The sequence below is a fragment of the Oncorhynchus keta genome, chromosome 26 (genome assembly GCF_023373465.1).
Source record: "Oncorhynchus keta strain PuntledgeMale-10-30-2019 chromosome 26, Oket_V2, whole genome shotgun sequence".
Taxonomy (NCBI): Eukaryota; Metazoa; Chordata; class Actinopteri; order Salmoniformes; family Salmonidae; genus Oncorhynchus; species Oncorhynchus keta.
The window spans coordinates 29,501,699-29,524,124 of NC_068446.1; the positions used below are offsets into that span (position 1 = coordinate 29,501,699).

General features: G+C 42.9%; 1 protein-coding gene across 2 annotated transcripts in view; it reads left to right on the top strand.

The window, feature by feature from the left end:
- Positions 1-8,989: 8,989 nt before the first annotated feature.
- LOC118359223 (single-stranded DNA-binding protein 3-like) overlaps positions 8,990-22,426 on the top strand; it is a 135,696-nt gene continuing 122,259 nt past the window's right edge. The window contains exon 1 of one of the 2 annotated variants that reach the window (XM_052480521.1): positions 8,990-9,161. In XM_052480521.1, coding sequence (XP_052336481.1) covers positions 9,106-9,161 — 56 coding nt within the window. In that variant the 5' untranslated portion in view covers positions 8,990-9,105. The remainder of the gene's footprint in view (positions 9,162-22,426) is intronic. The other variant, XM_052480522.1, reaches the window with a different exon arrangement.

A 22,426-nucleotide genomic window follows, 5' to 3' on the forward strand; every position in this document is an offset into this window, starting at 1 on the left:
ACAAATTGAAAGAAGAAAGAAAAACAACAAACACATTCAACAGTAAAAAGGTCCTCAATCAGCTTTATGAATTGGTCACCAAAAAAGAGACACCAAAACATCAAATTTAAGAACATTTAGAACATTGTTCCACAAATAAGGTTATCCGTAGAGGCCAAAGGAATTTCTAGTTAGCCATCCCTGAGATGAAAACATAACAAAGTATCAACCTACTATGCGTGACATCAAAGAGGGCCAACCAACTTTCTGGTAGAGAATGCAGTGATGAGTACTAAAATGGTTGCCTGTAATGAAACGCAGCGTGATATAATAAACTGCATCTAATGGCTTTAAGGAAGTGGCAGCTGTGTTCATATAGATGATGTCACCATAGGCTAGGACCGATAGGAACCTCGACTGAATATTCTGCTTTCTACTATTTAATGAGAGGCAGGACCTATTTCTACAGAAGAAGACCATTTTTGTTTTCAGCTTCTCATCAATATGCTTTTTAAAATACAGCTTTTCATCTATCCAGATGTCCAGATATTTGTAAGCAGGGACACGATCAATATGGACTCTATCTAAAGTAAATACGCTAAAATAATCAGAGTTATTTTGATGCACACAAGAGAACAATATACACCACATGACCACAAGTATGTGGACACCTGCTTGTCGAACATCTCATTCCAAAATCATGGGCATTAATATGGAGTTGGTCCCCCCTTTGCTGCTTTAACAGCCTCCACTCTTCTGGGAAGGCTTTCCACTAGATGTTAGAACATTGCTGCGGGGACTTGCTTCCATTCAGCCACGAGTATATATGAGGTCGGCACTGATGTTGGGCAATTAGGCCTGGCTCGCAGTCGGCTTTCCAATTCATCCCAAAGGTATTAGATGAGGTTGAGGTCAGGGCTTTGTGCAGGCCAGTCAAGTTCTTCTACAGCGATCTCGACAAACCATTTCTCTGTGTGGACCTCGCTTTGTGCACAGGGACATTGTCATGCTGAAACAGAAAGGGCCTTCCCCAAACTGTTGCCACAAAGATGGAAGCACAGAATGGTCTAGAATGTCATTGTATGCTGTAGTGTTAAGATTCCCCTTCACTGGAACTAAGGGGCCTAGCCTGAACCATTAAAAAAACAGCACCAGACCATTATTCCTCCTCCACCAAACTTTACAGTTAGCACTATGCATTGGGACAGGTAGCGCTCTCCTGGCATCCGCCAAACTCTGATACATCCGTCGGACTGCCAGATGGTGAATTGTGATTCATCACTTCAGAGAACGGGTTTCCAATGCTCCAGAGGCCAATGGCGGCAAGCTTTACACCACTCCAGGTGACGCTTGGCATTGTGCATGGTGATCTTAGGCTTGTGTGCGGCCATGGAAACCCATTTCATGAAGCTCTCAACGAACAGTTCTTGTGCTGACGTTGCTTCCAGAGGCAGTTTGAACTCAGTTTGGAATTCAGTAGTGAGTGTTATAACCAAGGACAGACATTTTTTACGTACTATGCACTTCAGTACTCAGCGGTCCCGTTCTGTTTAAAAATATATATATATATATATATTTTCACCATAATTTAACCAGGTAGGCCAGTTGAGAACAAGTTCTCATTTACAACTGCGACCTGGCCAAGATAAAGCAAAGCAGTGTGACAAAAACAACAACACAGTTACACATGGGATAAACAAACGTGCAGTCAATAACACAATAGAAAAATCTGTATACAGTGTGTGCAAATGAAGTAAGGAGGTAAGGCAATAAATAGGCCAATAGTGGTGAAGTAATTACAATTTAGCAATTTACACTGGAGTGATATATGAGCAGATGAGGATGTGCAAGTAGAAATACTGGTGTGCAAAAGAGCAGAAAAACAAAAACAAATATGGGGATGAGGTAGGTAGTTGGTTGGATGTTCTATTTACAGATGGGCTGTGTACAGCTGCAGCGATCTGTAAGCTGCTCTGACAGCTGACGCTTAAAGTTAGTGAGGTAGATATAAGTCTCCAACTTCAGTGATTTTTTGCAATTCGTTACAGTCATTGGCAGCAGAGAAATGGAAGGAAAGGCGGCTTTGGGGATGAAATATACCTGCTGGAGCGCGTGCTACGGGTGGGTGTTGCTATGGTGACCAGTGAGCTGAGATAAGGCGTGGCTTTACCTAACAAAGACTTATAGATGACCTGGAGCCAGTGGGTTTGGCGACAAATATGTAGCGAGGACCAGCCAACGAGCGCATACAGGTCGCAATGGTGGGTAGTATATGAGGCTTTGGTGACAAAACAGATAGCACTGTGATAGACCGCATCCAATTTGCTGAGTAGAGTGTTGGAGGCTATTTTGTAAATTACATCGCTAAAGTCATGGATCGGTAGGATAGTCAGTTTTACGAGGGTATGTTTGGCAGCATGAGTGAAGGATGCTTTTAGATTTAACTTTGGATTGGAGATGCTGATGGAGAGTTTACATTCTAGCCAGACACCTAGGTATTTATAGTTATCCACATATTCTAAGTCAGAACCTTCCAGAATAGTGATGCTAGTCGGGCGGGTGGGTGCGGGCAGCAATCAGTTGACGAGCATGCATTTAGTTTTACTAGCATTTAAGAGCAGTTGGAGTCCACGGAAGGAGTTTTGTATGGCGTTGAAGCTCATTTGGAGTTTTGTTAACACAGTGTCCAAAGAAGGGCCAGATATATATAGAATGGTGTTGTCTGTGTGGAGGTGGATCAAAGGATCACTTGCAGCAAGAACGACATCATTGATATATACAGAGAAGAGAGTCGGCCCGAGATTTGAACCCTGTGGCACCCCCTAGAGACTGCCAGAGGTCTGGACAACAGGCCCTCCGATTTGACACACTGAACTCTATTTATTTTATTTAACTAGGCAAGTCAGTTAAGAACAAATTCCTATTTTCAATGACTGCCTAGGAACAGTGGGTTAACTGCCTGTTCAGGGGCAGAACGACAGATTTGTACCTTGTCAGCTCAGGGATTTGAACTTGCAACCTTTCTGTAACTAGTCCAACTCTCTAACCACTAGGCTACCCTGCCGCCCCTCTATCTGAGAAGTAGTTTTTGAACCAGGTTAGGCAGTCATTTGAGAAACCAAGGCTGAGTCTGCCGATAAGAATACGGTGATTGACAGAATCGAAAGCCTTGGCCAGCTTTTATCAATTGCGATTATGATATTGTTTATGACCTTGAGCATGGCTGAGGTGCACCCATGACCAGCTCGGAAACCAGATTGCATAGTGGAGAAGGTATGGTGGGATTCGAAATGGTCGGTGATCTGTTTGTTCACTTGGCTTTCGAAGACTTTAGAAAGGCTGGGAAGGATAGATATAGGTCTGTAACAGTTTGGGTCTAGAGTGTCTCCCCCTTTGAAGAGGGGGATGACTGCGGCCGCTTTCCAATCTTCAGGAATCTCAGACAATATGAAAGGGAGGTTGAACAGACTAGTAATAGGGGTTGAAACAATGGCGGTGGATCATTTTAGAAAGAGCGGGTCCAGATTGTCTAGCCCAGCTGATTTGTAGGGATCCAGATTTTGCAGCTCTTTCAGAACATCAGCTATCTGGATTTGGGTGAAGGAGAAGCAGGGTAGGGCTGGGTCAGCTACTGCGGGGGGTGCAGAGCTATTGGCCGGGAAATGCTTCTTGATATTCTAGATTATCGTGGATTCATCAGTGGTGACAGTGTTTTCTAGTCTCAGTGCAGTGGGCATATGGGAGCAGGTGCTCTTATTCTCCATGCTTTACAGTGTCCCAAAACGTTTTGGAATTAGTGCTGCAGGATGCAAATTTCCATTTGAACAAGCTAGTCTTTGCTTTCCTTACTGACTGTGTGTATTGGTTCCTGACATTCCAGAAAAGTTGCATATCACGGGGACTATTCGATGCTAATGCAGTATTCCACAGGGTGTTTTTTGTGCTGGTCAAGGGCAGTCAAGTCTGGAGTAAACCAAGGGCTATATCTATTCTTATTTCTACATTTTTTGAAAGGTGCATGCTTATTTAAGATGGTGAGGAAAGCACTTTTAAAGAAAAAACAGGCATCCTATACTGACGGGATGAGGTCAACATCCTTCCAGGATACCCGGGCCAGGTTGATTCGAAAGGTCTGCTCGCTGAAGAGATTTAGAGAGCGTTTGACAGTGATGAAGGGTGGTCGTTTGACCACGGACTCATAACGGATGCAGGCAATGAGGCAGTGATCGCTGAGATCCTGGTTGAAAACAGCAGAGGTGTATTTAGAGTGCAAGTTGGTCAGGATGATATCTATGAGGGTGCCCATGTTTACGGATTTGGGGTTGTACCTGGTAGGTTCCTTGATAATTTGTGTGAGATTGAGGGCATCTAGCTTCGATTGTAGGATGGTCAGGGTGTTAAGAATATCCCAATTTAGGTTACCTAGCAGTACGAACTCTGATGATAGATGGGAGGCCATCAATTCACATATGGTGTCCAGAGCACAGCTGGGAGCTGTGGGGGGTCTATAACAAGCGACAACAGTGAGGGACTTATTTCTGGAGAGATGGATCTTTAAAATTAGAAGCTCGACCTGTTTGGGCGTAGACCTGGATAGTATGACAGAACTCTGCAGGCTTTCTCTACAGTAGACTGCAATTCCACCCCCTTTAGCAGTTCTGTCTTGTCGGAAAATGTTGTAATTGGGGATAGAAATGTCAGAATTTTTGGTGGCCTTCCTAAGCCAGGATTCAGACATGGCAAGGACATCGGGGTTGGCGGAGAGTGCTAAAGCAGTGAATAAAGCAAACATATGGAGGAGGCTTCTGATAATAACATGCATGAACCCAAGGCTTTTACAGTTGCAGAAGTCAACAAATGAGAGCGCCTAGGGACACACAGGGCCTGGGTTAACCTCTACATCACCAGAGGAATAGAGGAGGAGTAGGATGAGAGTACGGCGCAAGGCTATAAGAACTGGTCGTCTAGTGCTTTGGGAACAGAGAATAAAAGGAGCAGATTTCTGGGCATGGTAGGATAGATTCAGGGCATAGTGTACAGACAAGGCATTGAGTGACGATTAGAGAGGTTGCATCTCTGGAGGCGCCAGTTAAGCTAGGTGCAGTCTCTGCATGTGTGGGAAGTGGGACAAGGGGGCTATCTGAGGCATGTTGAGCAGGATGAGGGGCTCCGCAGTAAAATAAAACAATGAAAGCTACCCTAAACAACAGTATTCAAGGCATATTGACTTTAGAGAGAGGTATAAAGCAAGCACAGGTGTAGATTGGGAGAGCTAAGACAACGGGTGAGACAACAGCGGGTAAACAGCTAAGACAACAACAACAGGTTAATGGCGATGAATGGGCAGAGAGGGTCAGTTAGCTACACACAGGGCCTGAGTTCGAGGCTGGGGTCGACAAATAAACAAAATGAAGTACCGTGTTAATGAACAGTCCAGTAGGCATCAGCTGTGTAGCTGGGGGTCCAATGATCATAGGTTCCAGCACTAGATTAAACGGGGAGCAGTTCGGTAGTCGGTTATTGAGTGGGAGACACAACGTTCAGGAAGCTAGCGGGCCGGGGCTAGCAGATGGATCATGACCAACATCCACGACTCAGAGGCCGGGTGAGAGCACATCGGCCGAATTAAGTCAGCAGACCAGCAGACCAGTCGTGTTGGATCGGCGGGGCTCCGTGTTGCCAAAGGGTCCAGGCCAATTGGCAAGAGAGGTATTGTAGTTGGTGTACTTCGTTTGCTAGCCGGGAGATGGGCCTAGCTCGAGGCTAACTGGTGCATGCTTCTGGACAAGGGCGTTAGCCACAATAGCCACTCAGTAGCAGCTAGCTAGCTGTGAATATCCGGTGTAATGGTCCAGAGCTTGCGGCAAGAATCTGGTGATGTAGTGGGGGGAAAAGCAGTCTGATATGCTCAGGGCTGACATCGCACTGTGCAGACAGGCAAGTATTATCCGGGCTAAAGCGGCTGGTGTCCGAGCTAAAGTTAAAGACCGCTAACAGTGGCTAACAATGACTAAATAGTTCATAGCTAATTAGCTGGCTAGCTTTTGATGGCTAGCTTCTGATGAAGGCTCCAGTTATAAGGTCTAAAAAATAGCAGATCTGTACCACATTGGGTGAGGCAGGTTGCAGGAAGGTATGTTTAATTCAAAAATGGAAGAAAGAGATTGAAATATAATGAAATGTATACAAAAAAAGGAAAAAACGGAATATTTACATGGGACAAAAACAAACACGTCTTACTGCTGCGCCATCTTGGGATATGGGCTGTGAGCTTGTGTGGCCTACCACTTCGCGTCTGAGCAAAGTTTTCCAACATTTACTGTTTTCCAACATTTAGAAGGATCCCCAGCAGCTAAAGATAGAGCTTAAAAAGTAGCTTCATTTATCTTTCTTAATCGAGATAGTACATCTGCTTCTCAATTGTCTGAAAGTTGCCAGTCCACTACAGAGTCAGTTTTCCTTACTTTGGTCCAGGCCTGATTTCTTGTCTGAATGAGCTGAGATAGCTCAGAAGAAACCCAAGGGTTAGATCTATCTTTGACTCTGAATTGTTTAAAAGGTGCGTGTTTATCTGCCAGGGGAATAAATATGGAGGAGACATTTTCAAGAGCCAACTCAGGATCAGGAATACAGGAGACAGTGGCAGAGTAGAACATGTCAAATCCCTTGAGGAGAAAACTTTAAAAAATGTCTCTTCTTAATAAATTAAACAAGGATTAGTATTTTGCTGTTTCATATCTCTAATATATACTATGGGTAAATGATCACTGAGATCAAATGCAAATTTTACACTAGACAATATTTATAGGGGTTATTTGTAAGATTTAAATCAATCAATGAGGAGTTAATAGGGTTTTTCAAATTTCGCCGTGTGGGTTTTGAGATCAGTCGAGTCAGATTAAAATCAATGCATATACTCTTATATTGATTTGAGGCCGGGGATAGCCAATCTAGATTCAAATTGTCTAAAATGACAAACTCCAAAGACAGAAAAGGTGGTAAACGCTCAGATATAGTACCCACAGCATCCGCAATGGCAGCAGGGGTCGGTAAATCCCAGCAACAATTAATGTGTATTCTGGTTTATGGACACATCTTCAACCAAATTTGTGTGTTTGATGACCTTGGGAACAGAAATATTTAAAGATTGGGATGCCAAGAAATTATATTTGACATATATGCCCACTCCTCCCCTTTCTGTAATCTGTCACATCTAAATACATTATAATAATTTACTTCAATGTCTTTATTAGAGACAGAACCATTTAACCATGTTTGAATGTCAGGACACGAGTCCTGTACCAAAATGTCAATTTCATCCATGTTTGAAATCATACTTTGCACATTTAGGTGCATTAGCCCAAGCCCCCTACGAGATGTGCTCTGCGCTCCCCGTCTCTGGACCCAAAAGAGGCCCCAGCACCACACACACACACACACACACACACACACACACACACACACACACACACACACACACACACACACACACACACACACACACACACACACACACACACACACACACACACACACACACACACACACACACACACACACCTCTCCTAAGGCAGGTGCTGAGAAATGGGCTGGGGAAGGCATCCATTGGCTCTGCATTAAATTATTCAACCTGTGATTAATTATCATTTGGCCCCCCCACAATGGGAGGAGCTGGGGGAATTCCTCTGCTGGACAGCAATTTATAGATTTTTTCTTCCAACTGTAGAATATCTGAAATGGTTGCTACACTACACATATCCATTGTGTTTATATTGACATTGTATAACAAAGACGTTTGCTACAGAGGAAGGTTGCTCGGTGCAGTGTGGTGGTCTATGAGGGTTATTTTTAACCATATCAAAAACATAAATAATTGAACCTGAGTAGCTCCACCCCCAGCCACTTAGGATCTTAAAGATAGAGGCAGAACGTAGCTATTCAATTTGATCATTAGGTTGACAATGAGAGTAAGTTGAGGCAACAACTGACAATAAGAAGGGGGGGGTCAGTTGCCTTTTTAGGTCTCTAGGTGGAGGTTACTCGACAGGCAAAGGCTACAACTCTCCAGACTAGCTGCCTGCTTTACATTCACTCCCCTTTAAACCCCTCTCATCATCAACCTCAGCTCTTTGATACAGGTCATGGCACCAATGTAACCGACTGGTTTACACCCTGGCTGTTGATGCTCACCACTCCAACTAGCTTTTGGTCTGGAGACTACAATGTTTTTTATGTCTCAGACAAGGTTCCTCATCATGTGATTCTATGAATCGCTAAAGAATTGCTACAACACTAAGCAAAAGATGACAACAACTGCTACAACACTAAGCACGCACTAAATATCTACTTTGGCTCACCAACAGTCAAACTTATGTCCTCATTCAAAAATAATAATACATACTTGACTCCGTTGCGAAGCACAACACTGTAACTGCTACATTTGGGGAGACTGCGACTCATTATTTTGATACGTTTTCACGCAGGCAGTAGCCTTTCACATCATGGTCAGTTTGGCTATTTGTGTAATTCAATTAGCTACCATGAAATGTATTTGTCCAACCCCTCAGCTACCTAGGATTGCTCAGTAAATTAAGTCAATGTTGCTGTGCGGATAAAACGGGCTTGAGCCTTTGGTCAATCCAGTAGTCTTTTTGAATTTATGATTTGAGAAATGTAAACCATCAGTTAGTGATAGGGCAAAAACAAAAACGTGCCCCCCTTGGGATCCCAATGGGCGAGTTTGGGAAATGCTGGCCTAAATGGAAGACTTCAGTTTTTCCTACCTGAATTCTTACATGTTTCTGAGGTCAGTAAACAAGAAGCGTGTGCGTTCCCCTTTAAGAAGCCCCCACCATCCTTTAGCGGAGGGAGTGTGAATGCATTCTCGAACAGCGGTTGAGGGGGAAAAAAATCCACCATCGGTCTGTTTCAAGTTCCCCCAATAGAAACTGTGCCTGATTTGTGGCCAATGTTGGAGATGTGAAAAAAAGGAGGAGGAGGGGGGAGGAGGAGGAGGAGGAGGATAAGGAAAAACACTAAAGGGGTAGCTATGGAGATAGAACGTTTGGCTGGCTGCTTTCTTTGACAGGTGTTGAGTGGGGTAAAAGTCTTAAAACAGAATCCAGCATGTACGCTAAAGGTAAAGGAGCTGTCGTCCCTTCCGATAGCCAAGCGAGAGAAAAGTAAGTGAATTATGCACTATTTAAGAGTTTTACCTGGTTAAAAGGAAGCTCCAACTTTCTAAACTATAGCTACCATAATGTATAGGTCTGTACATTACTCGCTGGCTCTCCTGAGTGTTGTTTGCTCCCGCGATGGTACGTCTCTAACTTTTAAATTAAAAAAAAAAACTTTCTTGTTAATTTAGAAGATATTTATTAAAACATGATCGCAACATTATCGCAATCAACCGAATAGTTGTTCATTTGGGGTTATAAATGTATCGTTGTCTAGAATTTAAATATCAAATATAGCGCTCATGCAGCGATTGCAATAAATAACATAATTGCTACTTCGAACAACGATTTTGTGCATGACATTATATTTTAGAAGATATGGAATCTAAGTATGTTGTTTTTCTGTAAGCAGTTGCATGCAGCATGGACGCTGACTCACATATTGTTTGAATGTGCAAAGTTTTGAGACTCGTTTCTAGTGATTTTTAAAAATGCAATTGACCCATACAGTAGGTTTACTAGATCTTCTCTACACGTCTTATTATAGATTTCTTCTTACTCTATTCGTGTTAATGAAGAATTTGTGCTGGACATCCCACCTGAGCAAATGAAGGGAAGTTCTGACTTGTCTGTTAAATAAACTTTAGTTACAGCTACGTAAACTTGTAAGCGTGGTATATGTAAGCAATGCAGCCGAGCATCAATGTTAAGAGGAGTGTTACTGTAAAATGTGTGTAAATATACAACTGATACATGTTTGAAAAGCCTTGGACTAACACTTTCAAACGAAATAACCTCAATAATTTTGAAATAATTTGTCCAAATATCAGTGTCTAATGTATGTGGCTTTGAATATTAATAACGGCTATATCATAGTACAAGCCTTTATCCTCTTTGGGGGAAGGCAAAGAAACTGCCATAACTTTTAAAGTGTCAAATGAACGATTTTGATTATAAGTGGAGGCACAGATTTTAACCAGTGCTTTGCATAAAGGCAACATGTCATGTACTTTGTTGCTTTCTTTGCGACACAAGCTATTGTGTTGTGATCCTGATATGATCTTCACTTCGTTACATTTTTAGCCTTCACACACGATGTAACGATGACTGTCACAACTATGAACCGAGTTTCTTGTCCCAAGATCACAAAGATAATGTGGAGACTTCATCAAGACACCCGTATAGCAGTGCTATCTCATGTTGCTTTTTTTTCTCCTGCATGAATAAATACAGTACGTTTATCATGGAGAAACAGTACCTAATTTAAAACTCTCCTATGTAGGTTTTTGATGCTTATCCAGATGTTTGTATTTTGTTTAAAATACAGTACCAGTCAAGTTTCGACACACCTACTCATTCAAGGGTTTTTCTTTATTTGACAATTTTCTACATTGTAGAATAATAGTAAAAGCATCAACACTATGAAATACGACATGTGGAATCATGTAGTAACCAAAAAACTGTTAAACAAATAAAAAATACATTTTATATTCTTCAAAGTAGCCACCCTTTGCCTTGATGACAGCTTTGCATGTTCTTGGCATTCTCTCAACCAGCTTAACCTGGAATGCTTTGTCGAAGTTGCCTTCATCCTATGGCTGACTGTTTGGGGATCATGATGATGAGGATTACTTGTAGGCTTTCCTGGGTAGAAATTGACATTAGGAAATCAGTCAATTGAAACCAATTAGAATTAGTCCCCCCCCCACTAAAGGGATTTATTACAGACAGATACTCCTCAGCACCCCCCTTGGGCTGGTGTGGTTACACGTGGTCTGCGGTTTTGAGGCCAGTGGGACATTCTCTAACATGACGTTGGTGGCGGCTTATGGTAGAGAAATTATCATTACATCTCTGGCAACAGCTCTGGTTGACATTCCTGCGGACAGCATGTCAATTGCATGCTCCCTCAACTTGAGACATCTATGGCATTGTGTTGTGACAAAACTGCACATTTTAGATACCTTTTATTGTCCCCAGCACAAGGTGCATCTGTGTAATGATCATGCTGTTTTAATTCGTTTCTTGATATGCCACACCTGTTAGGTGGATGGATTATCTTGGCAAAGGAGAAATGCTTACGAACAGGGATGTAAACAAATGTGTGTACAAAGTTTGAGAGAAATTAGCTTGTTGTGTGTATGGAACATTTCTGGGATCTTTTATTTCAGCTCATGAGACATTGGACCAACACTTTCATTTTTGAGTTTTTATTTGTTCAGTGCCTTCGGAAAGTATTCAGATCCCTTGACTTTTTCCACATTTTGTTACTTTACAGCCTTATTCTAAAATTGATTAAATTGCTTTTTGTCCCTCATCAATCTACACACAATACCTCATAATGACGAAGCAAGAACAGGTGTTTAGAATTTTTAATAGATAATGGGTCATAAATAAAAAAACACTGAAATATTACACAATATTCAGTACTTTGTTGAAGCACCTTTGGCAACGATTACAGCATAAAGTCTTCTTGGGTTTGACGCTACAAGCTTGGCACACCTGTATTTGGGGAGTTTCTCCCATTGTTCTCTGCAGATCCTCTCAAGCTCTGTCAGGTTGGATGGGGAGTTTTGCTGCAGAGCTACTTTCAGGTCTCTCCAGAGATGTTTGATTGGGGTCAAGTTCGGGCTCTGGCTGGGCCACTCAAGGACATATCAGAGACTTGTCCAGAAGCCACTCCTGCGTTGTCTTGGTTGTCTGATGTCCTAAGAACTTAAGCAGGTTTTCATCGAGGATCACCCTCTGTACTTTGCTCCATTCATTGCCTCGATCCTGACTAGTCTCCCAGTCCCTGCCACTGAAAAACATCTGCACAACATGATGCTTTCACCATCATGCTTCAAAGTGCCAGGTTTCTTCCAGACGTGACGACTGGCATTCATGCCAAATAGTTCAATTTTGGTTCCATCAGACCAGAGAATGTTGTTTCTCATGGTCTGAGAGTCTTTAGGTGCCTTTTGGCAAACTCCAAGCGGTCTGTCATGTGCCTTTTACTGAGGAGTGGCTTCCATCTGGCCACTCTGCCATAAAGGCCTGATTGGTGGAGTGCTGCAGAGATGGTTGTCCTTCTGGAAGGTTCTCATCTCCACAGAGGAGGAACTCTAGAGCTCTGTCAAGAGTGGCCATCAGGTTCTTGGTCACCTCCCTGACCAAGAATAATGAAGGCCATTGTGTTCTTGGGGACCTTCAATGCTGCTGAAATGTTTTGGTACACTTCCCCAGATCTGTGCCTGGACACAATCCTGTCTCGGAGCTCTGTGGACAATTCCTTCGACCTAATGGCTTGGTTTTTGCTCTGACATGCACTGTCAACTGTGGGACCTTATATAGACAGGTGTGTGCCTTTCCAAATCATATTCAATCAATTGAATTTACCACAGGTGGACTCCAATGATGTTGTAGAAACATCTCAAGGATGATTAATGGAAACAGGATGCACCTGAGTTCGATTTAGAGTCTCATAGCAAAGGGTCTGTGTGTTTATTTTTAATACATTTGCAAATGTTTTTAAAAACCCGGGGGGTATAGTGTGTAGATTGATGAGGAACAAAATGTATTTAATACATTTTAGAATAAGACTGTAACGTAACAAAATGTGGAAAAAGGGCAGGGGTCTGAATACTTTCCGAACGCACTGTACATACTATGAGATTGGAATGATACTGTGAAAATTATGATAACGCTCTTTTAGTATAAGAGCTGTTTGAAAAGACTGCCTAAAATGTTTTTGCATTGGTATTATGGGGTATTGCATGTAGATTGCAGAGTTTTTATTTATTATTATTATTTTTAATCCATTTCATAATAAGGCTGTAATGTAACAAAATGTTGAAAAGTCAAGAAGTCTGAATACTTTCCGAAGGCACTGTAGATCCACTTGTCCCGTATGTCCTTTGTCTTGTTGTATATACCACTCCACACATTTTCCCTAACAAGAAAAATTCACTTATTTGATTGATTGTCATCAGTTTAAGCATTGAACCTTCTGACAGACACTGCTTCATGCTTGTTGGGTGTCTGTGTGTGAGTCAGGTAAGTAGCTGATGGCCAGAGTGAGGATTCAATGCCATTATCACCTAACTAATGACTCTGCCATGCACTGTAAGACAAACACTTGTTTCACTCTCTTTACACTATTGTTAGTCATGATGCTGTCCATGTTGTCTGAAGGCTTGTTAGATTAACTCCTACTTCATTTGGAAATTGAAATGAAAAACCCATATGGTCTCTGTTTGTGCAGGTAGTCCAATTTTTGCCAGAGCGAAGGGGAGACTGGAGAGTCAAGGTGTCTAGTGTATATAACCAATAGTAGAGAACATTCAAAATGGTATAATGGCTAATAAAAGCATTGGAGGAATCTAGGACTTTGTTGACATAATTACTACCATGTTAAAAAATTAGGGTTGTCAAATGATTAAAATAATTAATCAAGGTGGTGGCATTAGTTAGTTACAAATTAAAATTTGGTCCTGAAGAATGACTTTTCCAGTTAAAAAGTACCTAATTGAGTTACAGGCATACTGTGCTTTGATTGTAAGGGGTGGAAACAATTATATTCATCAGTATGGTTTAATATCATTTTCACCATAAACAACACAAAAGTCATTGTAACATACAGCTAGCTATATAAGTAGGCCTACTTCCTCTTATCAATGTTCTTGAAGTTTAACACTTGCACACATATTCTCTCTCTCTCTCACACTCACTCACACAGGCCTACACGCTCTCCCTCCCGAAAAAGACTGTTTCAATTACTGCTGCTTCACACACATCCTTTCACACACATGCACACAATCTTACACACCCCATTCTTGCATATGCAGCCTACCTTTTGAAGCATCTCTTTGAGTAGCCTATTCCTTTTCAGTTCTTCCTGTGCCATCTAAATTTGTGCATAGCCTAGTCAGTGGTCAAGTTATCAGGTTGCTAGCTAGGTAACATGACTAGCTAGCTAAACAATGTTTGTTATCAAACAAAAAAATATTGTCTTGAGTAGTTTAAAACATGTCTGTGATATTAGCACGAATACAATGCAGAAAGAAAAAACATAGTTCTGGTAATATTGGGTGTAACTTTTACATATTTTTGGCTAGAGGCATACCACAGATAAAACAATGAGACTGATATTTCACCACATGTATAAATGGGAATCATCTGCTTTGTGTTTCCACTCACTACCAAATATGATGGTGAGAGGAAGCCCACTGGCCGGAAGTGGGAGAAGATGGAATGAGATTGAATTTTGTCTGACAAATTTTCTCATCGATGAAACATTTGATCTCAATACAGTTTCTATTCCTCAAACTAAAACCTGTTACGAAAAGAGTGGAATAAGTTTTGTAGAATTGACCCTTTGCCAAAGTTTTTCAAAATTGCATTGTTTAGGAGTGCAAAGGTTAATTGAGTTGTTGCACACATGCACTTCAGATGTATAACAGAAATATGCATTCTAGAACACGCCAGAAGGATATCACTAGCTTGTGCTTGGCTCTGCCTTCCATCTTGCTTGTTCGGCCCACTATGACACATCTGTTCCCATTTGAAACGACAGACTATAGCCCATCTTGGGTTAGTTCTAAGAATGTTTGGGCACGGTCTTCAGCGATGTAAAGACGCAGCATTGACTATAGCTGTGTTCCGTGTTGTGTTCTGCACTTAAGTGTCTGTGGAAATACATGCACTTAAAATGTTCTGTGCAGTGAAGAAACGGAGACGCAGATAAACATGTAACTTTGAAAGTCCTAGATTGAGAAAGTGCTTGTGTAGGTGAGGAAGCGGCCGATGCCTGTGGAAAAAGGTAGAACAAGAACGCTGTGCCCTTGTGACGAGAGGAATTAATTACACCTCACACTCACTCTTTCTGCATTGATTTAATTTGAACTGGGGTTGAATTAGAGGCTCCAACATTCATATGACCTGTTTGTTAACTACAACTCTTGAAATGTGCTGAGAAACCGGCCATCGCTGTCACAGGGCCCTTCCATTGGATGAATTAAATATATGTTTTTCATCATGAAAGTTGGTAGTGCTTGACCCTGTCACACATGTTGTAGAAGATGAATCCATTTGATTTGAATTTGTGTCTTTACATCCACACCCTCCCCTCAACGCCCCTATATTTGTATTTAGTTCTTGAGGTCTGAATGCACGGTTTTTGATTTGACACAGATGGTACTGCCGTCTGCGTTTTGGCCTTTTGAGAGACAAAGAACCACATACTCACGTACGCAAAAACACGCCACTATTTTGTAAAGAACCTCTGATTTCCTCTGCTTTGCTTGAAATAATTATGCTCATATTCAGAGGTGTTAGCAGTCAATTAATTTAGCTTTTTGTTGGATGCTATTCATGCATCCGCACATATTTGTTTTCTCACTTGAAATAAGTGAGACAGTATAAATATTGAGGCTACGTGCATTAAGTCAGTAATGGGGTTGGTCACAGCACAGACAAACTTATGAAGTGCATGTGTGTATGCTGTTTATTACACTGCCCCCGTATTATAGAAATGTTATAGAGACATGATACACTACGTGACATGGACACCTGCTCGTCGAACATCTCATACCAAAATGATGGGCATTAATATGGAGTTTGTCCCCCCCTTTGCTGCTACAACAGCCTCCACTCTTCTGTGAAGGCTTTTCACTAGATGTTGGAACATCGCTGAAGGGACTTGCTTCCATTCAGCCACAAGGCATTTATGAGGTCGGCACGGATGTTGGATGATTAGGCCTGGCTCGCAGCCGACCTTCCAATTCATCCCAAAGGTGTTTGATGAGATTGAGGTCAGGGTTCTGTGCAGGCCAGTCAAGTTCTTCCACACTGATCTCAACAAACCAACTCTGTATGGACCTTGCTTTGTGCACGAGGACATTGTCATGCTGAAACAGAAAGGGCCTTCCCCAAACTGTTGCCACAAAGTTGAAAGCACAGAATGGTCTAGAATGTATGCATTGTATGCTGTAGTGTTAAGATTTCCCTTCACTGGAACTAAGGGGCCTAATCCAAACCATGAAAAAAACAGCCCCCTCCAACAAACGTTACAGTTGGCACTATACATTAGGGCAGGTAGCGCTCTCCTGGCATCTGCCAAACCCAGATTCGCCCGTCGGATTGCCAGAGGGGGAAGAGTGATTAATCACTCCAGAGAACGCATTTCCACTGCTCCAGAGTCCAATGGTGGTGAGCTTTACACCACTCCAGCCGACGCTTGGCATTGCGCATGGTGATCTTAGGCTTGTGTGCTGCTGCTCGGCCATGGAAACCCATTTCAAGAAGCTCCCGACGAACAGTTCCTTTGATGTTGCTTCCAGAGGCAGTTTGGAACTCTGTAGTGAGTGTTGTCTGTCCTCGGTTACAATCTTTACACGCTACGCTCTTCAGCACTCACGGGTCCGTTCTCTGAGCTTGTGTGGCCTCCCACTTTGCGGCTGAGCCATTGTTGCTCCTAGACGTTTGTACTTCACAATAACAGCACTTAGAGTTGACCGGGGCAGCTCTAGCAGGACAGAAATTTGACGAAATGTGGCATCCTATGACGGTGCCACGTTGAGTCACCTGAGCTCCTCAGTAAGGCCATTCTACTGCCAATGTTTGTCTATGGTGATTGAATGTCTGTGTGCTCGATTTTATACACCTGTCAGCAGTTGGTGTGGGTGAAATAGCCAAATCCACTAATTTGAAGGGGTGTCCACATACTTTGTGTATATTTAATGTACCTTTTTATTTTTATGTAGCTAATTAATTATTACCTATAGACAGTGTACTGGAGTAGTAACTGTATTATTAACTTAACAAGACACATTAACTGCTTATTCCATGTATAAACCCTGTATATTTATATTCTGTTAGTTTTATTCTGTGCGAAAGAATACCATCTTAATGTATCAATTGCCCCAAAATGAAGACTTTCAGGTTAGAATACAATGGCATCCTTTCAAGCAGAGCATGTCCATAGTTGTAGAGTCAATTTAGCTGCAGGCTAGCTCCTCCTGGTAAAGAAACAGATGACTTTGGCAATGGGAATCCAGCTCATTAAGTGTGTGTGTGTGTGTGTGGATTAACCCATGCTGATTTAAGCCATGCAAAAAATTACCGCCAATGTAGGAAATGTTAGTTCTTAGGCTACCTGTTTATGTGATGGTACTCTTAACATATTGGGAATCATGTGCCTCGTCTACGCCTCCTCCTTTGCTTACAAAACTTGTCATTACACATAAATCAAATTGTATTTGTCACATGCGCTGAATACAACAGTGTATTACTTACAAGCCCCTAATAACCAACAATGCAGTATAAGAAAGTTAAAATATTTACTGAATAAATGTAAGTAAAAAATAAAGTAACACAATAAGATGACATAACAATAATGAGACTATGTACACGGGGTGCCGGTACAGAGTCATTTTGCAGGGGTACAGGTTAGTCAAGGTAGTTTGTACATGTAGGTGACTTTGCAGAGATAATAAACAGTGAGTAGCAGCAGTGTAAAAACAAAGGGGGGATCAATGTAAATAGTCCGGGTGGCCATTTGATTAATTGTTCAGCAGTCTTATAGCTTGGGAGTTAAGCCTTTTGGACTTGCCGTGTGGTAGCAGAGAGAAAAGTCTATGACTTGGATGACCGGAGTCTTTGACAATTTTGTGGGGCCTTCCTCTGACACCGCCTAGTATATAGGTCCTGGATGGCAGGAAGCTTGGCCCCAGTCATGTATTGGTCCGTACGCACTACCTTCTGTAGCGGCTTAACGGTCGGATGCCAAGCAGTTGCCATACCAGGTGGTGATGAAACCGGTCAGGATGCTCTTGATGGTGCAGCTGTAGAACATTTTGAGGATCTGGGTACCCATGCCAAATCTTTTCAGTTTCCTGGGGGGAAAGATGTTTTTGTGCCCTCTTCACACCTTTTTTGGTGTGTTTGGACCATGATAGTTTGTAGGTGATGTCGACACCAAGGTACTTGAAACTCTCAACCCACTTCACTACAGCCCTGTTGATGTTAATGGGTTCTTCCTTTTCCTGTAGTCCACAATAATTTCCTTTGTCTTGCTCATATTGAGGAAGAGGTTGATGTCCTGGCCTCTGACCTCTCTATAGGCTGTCTCATCATTGTCGGTGATCAGGCCTTCCACTGTTGTGTTGCCAGCAAACTTAATGAACTTAATGGTGTTGGAGTTGTGCTTGGCCACGTAGTTGTGGGTGAACAGGGAGTACAGGAGGGGACAAAGCACGCACCCCTGTGAGGCCTCGGTGTTGAGGATCAGCGTGGCAGATGTGTTGTTGCTTACCACCTGGGGGCGGCCCGTCAGAAAGTCCAAGATCTTGTTGCAGAGGGAGGTGTTTAGTCCCAGGGCCCTTAGCTTAGTGATGAGCTTTGGTGTTGAACACTATGGTGTTGAACGCTGAGCTGTAGTCAATGAACAGCTTTCTCACATAGGTGTTCCTTTTGTCCAGGTGTGAAAGGGTAGTGTGGAGTGCGATTGAGATTGCATCATCTCTGGATCTGTTGGGGCGGTATGAAAATTGGAGTGGGTTTTCAGGATGATGGTGTTGTGAGCCATGACCAGCCTTTCAAAGCACTTGATTGCCGACGTGAGTGCTAAGGGGCGGTAGTCATTTAGGCAGGTTATCTTCGCTTTGTTGGGCACAGGGACTATGGTGGTCTGCTTGAAATGTGGGTATGACAGACTCAGTCAGGGAGAGGTTGAAAATGTCAGTGAAGAAACTTGCCAGTTGATCCACGCATGTGCTGAGTACACGCCCTGGTAATCTGTCTGTCTGGCCCAGCAGCCTTGTGAATGTTGACCTGTTTTTAAGGTCCTGCTATCATCGGCTACGGAGAGTGTGATCACACAGTTGTCCGGAACAGCTGGTGCTGTCATGCATGCTTTAGTGTTGCTTGCCTCGAAGCAAGCATAAAAGGCATTTAGCTCATCTGGTAGGCTTGCGTCAGTGGGCAGCTGGCGGCTGGGTTTCCCTTTGTCCATAATAGTTTGCAAGCACTGCCACATCCGACGAGCATCCGAGCCGGTGTAGTAGGATTCAATCTTAGTCCTGTATTGACGCTTTGCCTGTTCGATGGTTCGTCTAAAGGGGCATAGCGGGATTTCTTACAAGCATCTGGATTATTGTCCCGCTCCTTGAAAGCGGCAACTCTAGCCTTTAGCTCGACGCAGTTGTTGCCGGTAATATAAGGCTTCTGGTTGGGATGTTTACGTACTGTCACTGTGGGGACGATGTCGCCAATGTACTTATTGATGAAGCCATTGACTGAGATGGTATACTCCTCAATGCCATTGGATGAATCATTGAACATATTCCAGTCTGTGCTAGCAAAACAGTCCTATAGCATCCGCGTCATCTGACCACTTCCGTATTGAGCGAGTCACTGGTACTTCCTGCTTTAGTTTTTGCTTGTAAGCGAGAATCAAGAGGATAGAATTATGGTCAGATTTGCCAAATGGAGGGTGTGAGAGAGCTTTGTATGCGTCTCTGTGTGTGGAGTTGTTTTTCTTTTTTTCTTCCTCTGGTTGTACATGTGACATGCTGGTAGAAATGAGGTAAAACGGATTTAAGTTTGCCTGTATTAAAGTCCCTGGCCACTTGGAGCACCGCTTCTGAATGAACATTTTCTTGTTTGCTTATGGCCTTATACAGCTCGTTGAGTGCAGTCTTAGTGCCAGCATCAGTTTGTGGTGGTAAATAGACGACTACGAATAATATAGATGACAACTCTCTTGGTAGATAGTGTGGTCTACAACTTATCATGAGGTACTCTACCTCAAGAGAGCAATTCCTAGAGACTTCTTTAATATTAGACATCGCACACCAGCTGTGATTCAACGTTGGCCAGTAGAACCGATGGTAATTGTGATTTATTCACTCGCATATGAATCTTAGCAAGGCACCCAATCTTAGCAAGGCACATCTTCTCCCTCTGTATCTCCGCCTTTTTGTCATGCAAATTACTTGGATTTGGGCCTGGTCTCCGGAGAGCAGTATATACTTTGCGTCGGACTCATTAAAGAAAAAATCTTCAAGTTTTTTTATTTGATTTATTTAACCTTTATTTAACCAGGCAAGTTAGTTAATTAAGAACAAATTCTTGCAATGGCGGCCTACCAAAAGGCATCCTGTGGGGACGGGGGCTGGGATAAAAAAAAAAATATAAATATAGGACAAAACACACATCACGACAAGAGAGACAACACTACATAAAGAGAGACCTAAAAAGACAACAACATAGCAAGGCAGCAGCACATGACAACACAGCATGGTAGCAGCACAAAACATGGTACAAACATTATTGGGCTCAGACAACAGCACAAAGGGCAAGAAGGTATAGACAACAATACACCACACAAAGCAGCCACAGCTGTCAGAGTGTCCATGATTGAGTCTTTGAATGAAGAGATTTAGATAAAACTGTCCAGTTTGAGTGTTTGTTGCAGCTCGTTCCAGTCGCTGTCTGCAGCGAACTGAAAAGACGAGCGACCCAGGAATGTGTGTGCTTTGGGGACCTTTAACAGAATTTGACTTGTACAACGGGTGTGGTATGTGGAGGATGAGGGCTGCAGTAGATATCTCAGATAGGGGTTAGTTTTGTTAGGCGAGTAATCGCTTAAGATACGGTAGTGTCAACTTTATGTGCAAAATAAGTTACAAACAATGCGAAAAAATTAACAAAATAGCACAGTTGGTTTGGAGCCCATAAAACGGCAGGCATCCCCTCTGGCGCCATTCCTGTCAACTGTGTCCACATTTTCCAATACACTCTTAATTACTGTAGGCTTTTGTGAAATGACTATCTTGCATTTACTTCGACTCCCTTCTCCATCACTTCTCCTGCGTACCTTATCTAATCAAGGCCATGCTTTCACTGCTGAATTATTGAAATCAAGACCGGAAAGTTAATTTGCTAACAGACTGTGCTTTAGCTGGCTAAACTTGGCGGAGGTGCTTTCATGTCTAGTGGGAGCGTAGTCTGGGAGCCTGGGGCGAGATGTCAGGACAGGTGTGTTCCTGGGTTGAGGTGGGAGATCTCCCCTTGAAGTGTGGACATAGTGCAAAGCTCCGAGCTTGCTGGAGGCTGCTGTCTCCCTCCCTGGCCCTGCCTCTAATGTTAAGGCTAGCACACATCGCACCATATTTGGATCTCTTGTTCGTCTGCCAATCGTTCACCACATTGTGTTTTTAGGGACCACCCACTTTTCTAAATGTAAAATCGTTTCACCTTGCAAATTGCGTTCAGAGGTGCTAAGCACTCTCGTCCAGCGAACGCTATTGGTGTGTCTGAGCCCTTAGTCACTACAGAGGGGACCAAACTCAACCACCTACTCAATAGTCATTCTCTGACTGAGAGAAGTCAGCTGGCCTCTGATTTCCTCATCTTTCCGCAGCATGTCATTTGTATGAACATTATCCATGATGATGGTTTCAGTGGCCTCTGACCTCTTTACTTGGAGTGTCACAGCAGGGCAGAGAGAATTAAGTGAGAGGGGTAGAGGGGTGGATAAGACCAGCTGATCAATCAACTAGGATGTTGAGATTCTTTTCTAGGCACCTGAGACAACACTATGACAGACAGGAGAAGAATGAGCAACACGCTTGTTACTCAGAGGTTGTAAATATATTATTATGGAGATGTTCCCATTGGGAGGTCAGAGGACATGGTGTGTGCGCTAGCTGTTTCTAGTTTCAGAGAAGGCTTTTGTATGAACATATGCCTTGTGTTTGGTGTCGTGTCTCTGTCTCCTGTCATGTCTGGCCCTGTGGTTTCCACTACGGTCGTTAGCCCTTTTGTTATCACACAGTAGTCTTAACGCCTAGAGTTTCTCGCTCTCTCTTTCCCTCTCCACTGATTCATCTACCTGCACAGGAAGAGTCTCCACAACCCTCTTCCCTTGGCGGAGTTACACTCAGTGATTCTGACAGTGCAACAAAAGGTGTCCCCCGAAGCCAGGATTGAATGAGTGTTTTTAAATAATGCATTAGAGAAGGGGCAGGTGCCCATCACCAGGGCATAGAACCCCAGATCACACCAGTCTAGCCAAGAAAATTTAATCAACTCATAGGAATCTCTGTTCGATCCAGTTCAGCGTGGACCAGCTTATATAAGCCGACGCATGCCGCTGGGTATTACACACAGCCAAGGGGTAGTCTTCTTACATTTTACACCAACTGCCTCCAGTCTTTACCAGAAAACAGAAGAGTTTAAACAGCCGCACTGTCACTCTGAGAGGGAGAGCACAGGTACTTCCTGGTTAA